The sequence below is a fragment of the Passer montanus genome, unplaced genomic scaffold (genome assembly GCF_014805655.1).
Source record: "Passer montanus isolate IOZ18808 unplaced genomic scaffold, ASM1480565v1 scaffold96, whole genome shotgun sequence".
Taxonomy (NCBI): domain Eukaryota; kingdom Metazoa; phylum Chordata; class Aves; order Passeriformes; family Passeridae; genus Passer; species Passer montanus.
In genome coordinates, this window is record NW_024375034.1 from 854,514 (window position 1) to 866,372 (window position 11,859).

The 11,859-nt window shown below is 50.3% G+C and overlaps 1 protein-coding gene across 1 annotated transcript in view; it reads right to left on the reverse strand.

Moving 5' to 3' along the window:
• The window catches only part of LOC120496093 (hexokinase-1), a 36,378-nt gene extending 25,958 nt beyond the window's left edge, over positions 1-10,420 (reverse strand). Inside the window, exons 1-2 of the mRNA XM_039696163.1 lie at positions 10,252-10,420; positions 3,643-3,805 (exon numbers count right to left, since the gene is read on the reverse strand). Of these exons, the coding sequence (XP_039552097.1) occupies positions 3,643-3,805; positions 10,252-10,314 (226 nt within the window). The 5' untranslated portion in view covers positions 10,315-10,420. The remainder of the gene's footprint in view (positions 1-3,642; positions 3,806-10,251) is intronic.
• Between the last annotated feature and the right edge of the window lie 1,439 nt (positions 10,421-11,859).

Below are 11,859 nucleotides of genomic sequence, written 5' to 3' on the forward strand. Positions count from 1 at the left end.
ATTTTCAGAAGGCCATTCCTAACATTGCCATTTTTCCACTTCTACCTAAATTCAAAGTGGAAAAAGCTCTAGCAGCTGGGAAGATTGTTGTGACATGTTACCTTGAACACACTCAGCTCCCAGAGCCTTCTGAGCCCAGGCTGACACAAAGATTCCAGGTATGCAATTTATCCACAAGGATTTCCAGAGCCATACTTGCCTCTGAGATTACTCTGTCCAATCCTATATCAAAACTCCTAAAATCTGACCTAGTGAGCTGTTCCTCCTCATCACCCCATGCACCTCTGGGAGCCTCATCTCAGGCAGCAAAGGTGATGAACTACACAAGGTGTCCCTCAGGACAGGATTTTTAACAGAAACAGACCAAGAGAGGCAAAAACACAATGCAAATGTCCCTTTGGTTTTCCAAGGTTGCAATGTAACACAGAAACAAAACACTGTCATGTGAGAAAACACAAGGAGCAATAAACTCCATACAGAAAAACATAGCAAAATTACAGTGGGAGCCCACAACTTCTAATACACCTCCTAATTTTACTGCACTGCAATGCAACTTGTCCTTCTTGCTGCTCAAGACATGGGCAAGGTGAGTTTGCCAAAACACAGATCTCACAGGGCTTCCCCACCTGTTTCTGAGCAGTGTGGCTTTAAACACTGCTTTGCACCAACACAAATGCCATTTAAAACATGAGCCTACACAAACTGGAGATGCAGTTCCCTTTATTTGGCTCAGCATAAAAAATTCATAACCTACTTCATTGCAGCAAGTTTGGAAGTCAAACACTGACCACAAGTCTCTCATTAAGCCAAATACCCAAATAAGCTTTATCTTATGGGTATAATCTGTTGAGTGTAAGCCATTTCCTCCAAGAGCTAATGGGAAAATCAACACTGGACCAGATGGCCCTTTTTCAAGCCTAAGTGCATACCTCAAACAAACACTACACTTCAGAAATACCTTCCTTGTAAATAAATTAACAGGTTGGGGTGCTTGATTTCCAGCACCATCAAGCTCATTGCAAGGTAAAAAAATATTAAGAATCATCCTTCACCCTTTAAAAGATCTCAGAACCAGAGTGTAAAGCTTTCTGCGTGCAACTAGAGTTTTCTTTTAGTGTACTTATGGAATTAAACCTAAGTAGCAGCATTTAATCTGTGCTTTGTAACACCAAGGTGCAATCAAACCTGCTGTGAATTTAGTTGGACTTTGAAAGCATTTTGAATTAGCTTAAGGTACCATTCTGGGCACTGGGGACAGAAAAACCTCATGGCTTTTGAAAATTAAACAACTCTGAATGAAAGGGGGAAAAAACTGTTAACATCAACACCTCCAGAGTCTCTAGAATTACTGCTCACAAACTCCTTGTTGAAAAAGAACACAAGCACAGATCTGAAAGTAAACAACAGTATTTTTCTGAATAGTCAGCTCCCATAATAATAATTGGACTCAGAGGAAAGAGCTTACAAGGCAGTAATTAGAGACAGGCCAGAGAAAAGGGCAGGCTTTCAGCCTCTGGCTTTTACGGAGGGACAGCTGAAGGCAGAAATTGCCATCTTTGGGCACATCAGCACAGCCACATCCGTGAGGGCCCCCAGAACCTTTGGGAGGAAGAGGGAAGGGAGGGGCTCTGCACCTGTCCTGGCTGCATCCGTGCCATGGCTGTGCCAGATGTGACAGGCACACACGGGTGAGTCAGGGGAAGAAATGCCACAACACCCCCTCACAGCAAACATTGCTCATACCTGGGCTCAGAACATGCCCTTTCAAGGGGAGAATGGAATGGCTCTGCCTGCTTTTCTAACACCTGTCCAAAGGGGCTCTAGCCACCCACACACACAGATCACCACTGAGTTCTATAGAACTTGTCCTGGGCAATGCACTGCCTTGCCCTAATCCCTGCAGCAAAGCACTGCCAGCAGTGTGCCCGGCCTGGAGAGGCTGGCAGGAGCCAGGCAGGCTCAGGAGCAGGAACTGAGTGCCCTGGACACAATACACGAGGTTCTATTTTAGGCAGGTGTGTAATGCACAATCTGAAATGAATGCCTTGACACACAGACACGCCTACACACAACCAGGGCTGCTCACTGCTCTGGCTCCTCCTCAGTCCCAGCAGTGCTCAGCAACCTCTCACACTTCTCCTGGCCATGTGCAGATCCCCTTCTCCTGGGCCATCTCTAAGTCTTCCCAGATTGCACGATGAAACAATTTTCAAAATTATTTTACTCACTGCAAGCAGCTCAGGCTTGATAATGTGCAGTGCCTGATAAGGCAGGCAGGGAACTGGGGACAAGTCACTACTCAAATGAATTCAAAACAAATATCAATGAAAAAACAGGGATTTTCAGAGCCAGTAGAAATGCTGGGATCCCACACAAAAGTCCTGAAGTCACCTCATGTGCAAACCCTTAGTGCAACCTCTGCCTGTGACCCAGCTGTGTGTGGCAGCTTCTGCCTTTCTCAATAGGCTGCAAATTTCAACACAACATTTCAACATAACAGCCAGCAATGCTAAAATAAGGGAAACAGAGAATTCAAATACATTCTTCCTTTGGTTTTCCTCAGGCAGCAAATCACATCTCAACTAAGAGCTTGAGCTGGCAGAAAGCAACAGCAAAGCAAAGCAAAGCTATCAGAGAATTCCACCTGCCAGAGAGCAGTACCAATTTACACAAAGCACCTGGCCTCATGTTCTTTCACCAATAAATTCTCAATTTTAACTCAAAAAAAATTCCTCAAAATAGGTAATAACTCTGTTATACAGTTCTTGCAATTTCTGCAAGGTAGGCACCAAACTTGTTAATTTGTGGTAGGCACACTAGTTAAGCAGCTCATGCTACATGAGAGGGAAACCCAGTGTTACTACTAAATAATAAACACTATTATATAATTTTTATAAATACATTTAGATACTCTACATATGGTATTTTTTACAAACACATACTAATTTTTAAGTAACAAGTAATAGAGGCAATCTTGGTCTCAATTACCAACATAACACCTTTTTGGTGTCTGATAGCAGTTTGTGCCACTTTTATCTGGTACAGTGGGCATGGAAAAAACAAGCCCTGCATCCAGATGGAAAAAGCTTAGCACAGAAGAGCAGCAGCTTGGAGCCACGTGCTACATTCTCCTTGAGTTCTGTGAGTTTTCCAGCAAGGCAGTCTGGAAGAGGAAGCTACAAAATGCAAAATGAATGCCAGGAAATTCAAATTCAGCCTGTAATGGTTCACAGTTCCACTGAGGAAAAAGTAAGAGGAGATGTTAAAGGAAACAGCACATCACTAAAAGCCGCTGTGTTTAGGACTCTAGGTCACATGAGTTTGAACTGCATGAATCAAAAATCATTCCATGTGAAGTATTGATTGTTGGCAGACTGGTCTCAGAGTAAATGTACTGAGTGACAGTGAACTGACTGCTAGGAAGGGCCCTTCCATTGGCATCAAAATGACAAAGGAATCACAAAACCTCCCAGCATCTGCGGGAACAGACCTGCACACAGAGGGGAGGCTGTCTTCTAAATACTGTCTGGGCTTGCCAGGAAGCAAATCCCTCTTGTTCTTGGTAGGACACTGTGCATGTCCAACAGGTTTCCACAAAGCACACCCATGCTTACTATGGAAAACAAACCCTCAGCTGCTTACCTGAACCGTCAGGAATGGACCTCACAAAGGTGGGAAGCATCTTCACCGCAGCTGTTGGGTTGAAATCCCTGGAGAGGCCGTTCTTCATCTCCCTCCTGAAGCGAGCCATGACGTCCAGCAGCGTTTCATCGGAGAGCCGCATGGCGTAGAGGTACTTGTCAATCTGGGGGACACACAGCACCAGCATGAAGGGCTGCCCTCTCTTAACTGCAAGGATAGTGTGCAGCCCCAGCACGGCCCCAGGGCTCTGGCCAGGCTGACCACACAGCCACACGCTTCATGCCTCATCTTCTGACTCAAAGTCATGGAGGAGGTACAAGCCTCCTGAGGTGAGCTCCATCCTACTGTCTTCCCACGGCCCCACATCACTTGGCCTCCTCACTTCCAAACAAAACCATCTGCCCACAGCCCCAGACCACCACCTCCAGCCCTTCCCCCACTTCTCAGCTCTCCTGACTGTCCATGAGCTAAAGAGCTGGAGCTAAAAAACCCTCTTTTGGCACCTTGTCCCAAATGGGGAGATGTGGGTGTCAGGGGTGCTTTGTGTTTAAAGCCTTACACTGGGAAGGACTTGCCACAGTAGTTTTGGGGCTACATCACAGGCTGAGAAATTATTTTAGTGTAGCAGACCACTTTTGCTATCCCACTCCAAAACTATAATGACCAGAGGGTCTGGAAAGACAGAACTTGACTGTGAGCAGATGGCACCTTCCTTCTCAAGACAAAACATCAAATGAAAAGTTGTTGACTTCTTCCTTGTGGCTTCCAATGACAGGAGCTTGCTTTACCTACTTGTAAAAAGGAGGCAGTTCTAGTTTTCCCACAAAATTGCTTTCCATAATATTACAACCACCTTCACTGTCAGGAAGACTGAGAGATGCTTTGATGCCTGAAAAATACAACATGGCCTTGAGGGGTTCTTGCCAAACACACCTCCCACCCTTTTTACCTCAGTTGCCAGTCTATTCTTGCCTTGTTTCTTTACCTGCCTTGGAAATTTGGTTCCACAAATGGCTCAGATCGAAGCCACACCTTTGGGATCACTTTTGCTTGCAGCTTAGCAAGACAAAAAATAAAGCCCTGCCCATGTTTTCTGTCCTCAGCAAAACTGGAAAAGCCACCTCATTTTAAACCCCAGGCCAGCTCTGTGCCAAGGCTCCCCATGTCTCCTTGGCTGCTCTGGAAGCCCTGAGAGCAGCTCATCTCCAAGCTGGCACTTGTGTCTTACAAGACCAAGGCCACAAAAAACCACTTTATGTAAACCATATGCACACAAGCGCTCCATATACCAGGGACTTTGAGATGGGAAGCGATGAATAATGCCCTTCACAAAGGAAATGCAATCAAAATCTCATTAAACCCTAAACTGACCATAAAACCAGCACCAATCTAATTGCTCATACAGAAAGCACTCCTGCCCGCCCTACTCAAGGTCTCCCCAAAGGCAGTATCTCCCTGAGCCAGACACCCTCCTGCCGTGACCCAGCACTTATTTACACAGACAGGCAGAAGGCACGGAGAGTGCTGCTGGGCACAGTATCCAGCCTGATCCCCATCCACAGGGCTGGGGGCCAGGCAAGCCTGGACCACAGGGGACACAGCCAGAGGCTGCACAAGCTGTGAACTTTTCAGTGTCGTTGCTTGCAGAGGAACAATACCATGATTGATAACACCACGATGAAATGAGACCATGCATTTTCCCCACGAACCGGTGACGTGACGGTGCAGGCGTACAGCTGAAGGGTAGAAGAGCTGAGCTCAGGTTCTCTGCAACAGAGGCCAAATGCAAGACCCCAGGGCAGCATCCCCACATCCCTGCTGCATCCTGCGCCGCCCTGATGGGCCGCCAGCCCCTACCACAGCCAGGCACTGGCATCATTTCGCTCCAAAAATAAAATCCTGGATGGGATGTGCCCTCTCTGCAGCCCCAAATGCCGTGGGGATGGATGCAGAGGCTGGAGTCTGGCTAAGCAAGAAGGTCTCTCCTTCACGGCAAACCCTGCCGTGGTTTTTTTAGCAGAGTGTGTAAAGCCATGATGTCAGAGCATGAGGATACTCCCTTCAAAAGGAGGGGGGGAACCAACCTCTTTTCCAGGCTGAGCTCTCAGCAGCCCACGCTGCCGCTCAGAGGGCCGATTCCCCGGCTCTCCCAGTGAAAGCCACAGTAAACACCACTCACAGTCAGACCTCAGCGTGCAACTAACACACCCCTCTACAAAGCCCCACTGCTGCATCCTCCTCCCAGAAGCAGGGCGGAAGGATTCCCGCTCACCGAAAGCGCTGCTGTGAGCGTTGCAGGTTGTGGCGTTTGCACAGTCAGGACTGACGAGCCCATTCTCCCCACCTCTGCCCCTGTGCTGCCCTCAGCAGCGAGGGAAAACGGGAGGGAGGGCTCTTGCTGCTGCCGCCAAAGACCAATGAGCGCTGCCAGCGCCCTTACATAATTGGGCTGGACGCTCCTGCACGCAGGGAGCATCGCTCTGCATGGCACCCGAGCCATCCATCCCCACCGCCGAGATTCCCGGGGCGGGGACACCGAAAAAAGTCACTCCTACGTGTTACATCCAAAACCACGAAAAACTAAAAAAAGAAAATAGGGGGGAAAAAGGCAGGGTTTTTTTTCTCCCTGGCGGGAAGAGGGTTAGTCATTCCAGCAGTGTGGCAGCAAGGGAATAAGCGCAGCACTCCAAGGGAAAACTCCTAGCAAATGGCCATAAATAACTTGAGACGGGGGGGCTGGAGGCTGGATTACAGGATGGAGGTTTAATAACTCCCTGCTCTGCCGGCAATAAAAGCCGATCACAAAGCAAATCTCAGCCGTGGGCACGGGGAAGCTGTGGAAGGACAGACGGGAGCCCAGGACAGATGGGAGCAGACCCACTGAGCTCCCACTGGAGACAGGTGCCAGGTCTTCCCAGTGGGGGCAGAGGGCAGGAACAATTTCAGACAGACAGGGAGCAGAAAACACTCCTTTATTTAGCTGCCATCTCAGAGTCACCCCCAAGGAAGGGCATCTTCCCAGACTGCCACTGTGGGAGTCCTCCAAGAGCTCACTTTTTTTTTTCTCTTTTTCTCAAAAGAGACCAAAACAAACCAGAGACAGAATCTGTGAGCAATTTTTTAAAAATAGGGTTTCATCATCTGAACTGCATTCATGTAATTTTTCCTGGTCACATAGGAAAGAGGCAGTTTGTACTTGGGGGAAAAGAAGTTTCTGAAAATCCAGCAGTTGTGAATAATCATAAATGAAACAAGCAGCACTAAAGGCTTAAGCCTAAGGGCCATTCCTTAAACACATGCCTCATTCCTGGACACTGACAGCAGCCAGTGGTATCCAAGAAGAGAGCACTCCCACAATTTCAGAAATCATTAGCACCTATTTTACTGACACAGACTTCATGCCAAAACCCTTCACCATGAAAATATTTTTCTGCAGAGCTAATCATACTCCTTTCAGCATGAGGAAGATTCATCAGGAGCCAAAGCAGGTTAAAACAAGTAGTTTAGACGTTTTGAAATTGTTTGTGCTTACTTATGATTTATCAGATCGGTTCCTAAAAAGCCTTTGTAGGGGCGAGTCACCAATACCAGGCTCTTCTGGATACTAGTTGTTACATTTTATACTCCATTCCATCAGGTTTTTTTTCAAGGTTAAACATCTACAGGTCACTCCTGGATGGCAAGACCTTTTTCTTCACTCAGGTAAGACAACAAAAACATATTGTTCCCCTGACAGACAGAAACCAGGCAACACCTAGAGGCTCCCTTTGCCGGGGCCAGCTCCGGCAGGTACAAACCTGTTGGGAACAAAAGGCAGTTTTACAAAGCTCTCCCGCACACGGGCAGTGGCACAGCTGCCAGGCACACTCCGTGGCTCCCTCACCCCTCAGGATGGGAGCCAGCCCTTAGGAGAAACCGGGGCCACAGCTGAGTCTGGGCCAAGTCCCCTGTCTGAGCGAGGATGCTGAGCTCCTGCCGCTCCCCCCAGAATGTCACAAACACTCAGGCAACAGATGTCTGCAAAAACATCTGGATAATTTAAGCTGCTTGGACCACATGTGTATTCACACAGCACAGGGCATCACGCACTGCCAGCTTGCTGCTGAGGTGGCATGGAAGTGCCATTACGAGTGGTTTCACTGGAAAATGCTCCCTTGCAGGGGCTTTTCGCCATGAACAAACCCCTCCTTCAACTCTAAACTTCCATCCTGCCAGGACTCACCTTTAAAAACATTCCCAAAATTATCAATTTTTTGAAAAACCACACTGAAACTTAAGGGGGTACACACAAACCCAGCAGAACCAGCACAGAAGCACTAGCTCTTAGATGCAGCTTATCCCTTTCAGGGCCTGAAACCACCAGCCCCATCCATGCCCCTCCACAGGCTTTCCACAGTACAAAGGCAGCTGCAGAGCATTGCAGGGATGGGAATTTAAAAAAATAAAATAAATAAAATAAAATAAAATAAAATAAAATAAAATAAAATAAAATAAAATAAAATAAAATATAAAATATAAAAATATAATATAATATAAAATATAAAAAATAAAATAAAATAAAATAAACTATAATAAAATGAAATAAAATAAAATAAAATAAAATAAAATAAAATAAAATAAAATAAAATAAAATAAAATAAGGAAAAGGCCACAAGAGAAGAAGAACGTTCAGCTTTGGCTCGTCGGCACTTTTAACCCATTCACAGCCTTGCTGTGACCCACAGCAGCATCCTGAAGGTGACCTGCCAGCTGTGCCACCACACGCTGAGCCGATGGCTGTGCCGGGCCAGCGAGGAAGAGGAGCAGCCACGGCATCCAGGAGCCCCACGGGGCAGCACGGAGAGCAGGGACCACGCCTTGGTCGGCAGCCCTGAGCCACAGGCACGTACCCGCAGAAAGTGCTGCTCTCCCGGAAGCCGGGAGGAGGGAGGGACCTGAAATGAAGCCGTGCAGGCACGTATCCCCAGGAGCAGCACACTGATGGAGCACAGACCTCGTGAGCAGCACGCCGAGATGGAGCAAGAGCATTTTGCCCCACGGGGGAAGCAGGGAATGGAGGCCCCCAGGTTCCTGCGGGGCAGCAGAGCCTCTGGCTGCCACAGCCAGCCTCCCTAAAGGACAGCCACAGCCGAGGAGGCTCAATATCCGTTCCAAAAGGACACAAACAGGAAAAGATGTCTTACACGGTCTAAAAACGGTAGCCTGCTTTTCTGACTTTTCAAATGGGCTTTATTTTTTTTCTTCACTTTTCCAGACAAAACCAGCTCGATCCATAAGAATGCTTTACAACTCCCTGGCCAAACGGTTTCCCATACTGTCAGACAATAGGAGCCCCATGGTGCCAAACTATCCTGCAATAAATAACCCCCAGAACAGCGCAGAGTTTCTCTGTGCCTTCCCCACAGCCTTTCTGCCACCCCTTGGCCACCACACACACTCGTGCTTATCTTGGCCTTCTAAATATAACACACACAGCCAGGCAGAGAAGGCCCCAGCCCGGCACGCACGCCTGGCACCAGCAGCAGCACTCACAAATCCCGCAGGAAAAGGAGCACAGTGGGCCTGGGCACCAGGAGAGGCACGGATGTGGGGCCAGGAGGTGCAGGACGCTGCAGGCTGAGCACAGCCTCTGCTGGGCAGAAAAATGAAAGACCCAAAGCACGGAAGGAGACGTGGAAACCATGGGAAGCTGTGTCAGGAGTGGGCACGGCTGAGCCCGTCTCGAGTGGGGCACACACTGGAGCTGAGGTCTGCCCGGGCACAGCCAGAAGCCCAAAGGGATGAGATGCTGTCCTCCTGCCGGGGAGATGCTCAAGCCCCAAGAACACTACAAATCAGTCCTACTAATGCTGTCATTGAGGCTTTCCCGAAATGTGTTAGGGATGCCTCCAGCCGCACGCCCAGGTGGGTCACACGGCACCGCCTGGGAAGCCTCGCTCTCCTGACGTCAGCCCGACTCACCGACATTTGCCATTATTTTCCCAATGCGTGTCCCCACATCCTAGCCCCAGGCTCCCCACAGCTCTGCAATATGCCCAGCCAGGACCTAACTGCCATGTTCTTATTTATCCTGGGCTCCGCACCCTTCTCCTTGTGGCAGTGCTCGATCCCAGGGCTGTGCCAACCACACAGCAGCAACCACCTAATGCTGGAGGAAAAGAAGCCTATAGAAACGCTTCTTTTTAAGCACAACCGACAACCATTTCCTGTAAATTCTGATCCTGCAGCGGCACATAATTCAAAAACTGCCTGCTCCTCGCCTGCTGGAGTGGGGATGCTCCCAGGCATCCTCGGAAAGAAGGGGAAATCCCCTTTCCGGGGATGCTGGTGCCGATGAAAAGCAGGAAAAGCCATCACCCTCACTGCCAAAGCCGCCAGGTCGTGCCGGACCGGCCGCTGTGCATCCATCACCCACACCCCACTCCCATCTCCACCGGCGATGCTCCGGAGGGTTTAAACCCGGGGTTATCCCTCCTTCCTCCCGCAGCTGGGTGGCTCTGGGGACAAAGCAACGAAACCATCGTGCCGGGGGGGGTTTTTTAAAACAATTATTAAAAATTAAGAGGCGTGGGCGGGGGGCGGCCCTCGGCGGGGGGCTGTTCCTCTGACCTTTTTGACCTGGTCCTCCTTCAGCTCCGTGAAGTAGTAGGCCAGGAGCTGGGCGGCGATCATCCTGCCGGCTGCAGCGGCGGCTCCGCGCACGCAGCGATGCGGGGCCCGGGGATGGCCGCGCCGAGCCCAGCCGAGCCGAGCGCCGCCCCTTCCTCCTCCTCCTCCTCCTCCTCCGCCCGGCCCCGGCCCGGGGCGGCCCCGCGCTGCGCCTGGCCTGGAGCCGGACCAGGACGAGGAGGAGGAGGTGGAGGGCAGCGCCCCGCTTTACTCCAGCCGCCATGGAGACCGGCTGCTGAGGGCTTCCCTGAGGGAATAAAAAGGAAACAAAAAGCCCTTCTTGGTGGCCAGGGCCAGTGGCATCCTGGCCTGTGCCAGGGATAGTGTGAGGAACCAGAACCAGGAGCAGGGCAGTGATTCTCCCCCGTGCTCGGCACTGGTGGGGCTGCACCTCGAGTGCTGTGTCCGGTTCTGGGCCCCTGGATTCGGGAAGGCGCTGGAGCGTGTCCAGAGAAAGGCAGTGGAGCTGGGGAAGGGTCTGAAGCAAAAATCTGATGAGGAGTGGCTGGGGAAGCTGCGGTGTGGAGCCTGGAGAAGAGGAGGCTCAGGGGTACCTTCTCCCTCACTCTCTGACAGGAGGCTGCGGCCACGTGGGGACCAGGCCACAGGACATAGCTTAAAGCTGTGCCAGGAGAGGTTTAGGTTGGGCACTAGGAGGAATTTCTTTACAAAAAGGATGATTAGGCACTGGAATGCGCTGCCCAGGGAGGTGGTGGAGTCGCCTTCCCGGGAAAGGTCTAAAGAAGTGACACTCCGTGCAGTGGTTCAGGTGGCGCTAGGCCTAGGTGCTCGCAGGCACAGGGTGAGATCCTTGCAGCGATCCTGTGCAGGCCCAGCAGTCAGACTGATCCCTGCGGGTCCCCTCCAGCTCAGGGTATCCTATGATTCCATGAAAATACGCTGATGGAGAGGGCTCCTCCTCCCCACTATTTCACCATGTTGGAGCACATTCCCCTGCACCCCAGGGAGACAGCCACCACCATGAGGGCTCTGAGGGCCACACACACATGAGCAAAGTGACACAGGGGCCCTCCAAAAGAAAAAGCTCAAGGCCAAAAGCAGATGTCAAATGACACACGTCAGCAGCCCATGGGGCTCTTGCCTGCACCCTGTCCGTGCACAGAGACAGGAACACACACCCGTGCAAAGGAGGAGGTGTGATCTGCATACAGATTGTCTACCACACTACAAGTGATTAAAAATCTGCCTCTTGAATTTCCTGCTTCCTTTTTAGTGCTGCTTTAATTAAATGGCTTCACTGGCCAAAATCAAGAGCTGCTTTGGCAGACACATCCTCCTTCAGACTGCCCTAGTCACTGCAGGCAGGGTGGGCAGGGTTTCCTTCTCTGGCTCCAAGTGCAGAGAGATTTTCATCTCGCATTTCTCTGCTCTGCACGTGTTACTCCTGCTCATCTGTTTGCCAGGCTAAGGAGCAAACCATGCTCCCCAGCTCAGCCAGGCTGCCTCTCTGTGGGCGCAGGGCACAGCTGGAGCTCACAGCTGGAGCCCAGGGGTGGCACAGGGACTCAGTGGGGCTCAGCTGAATCA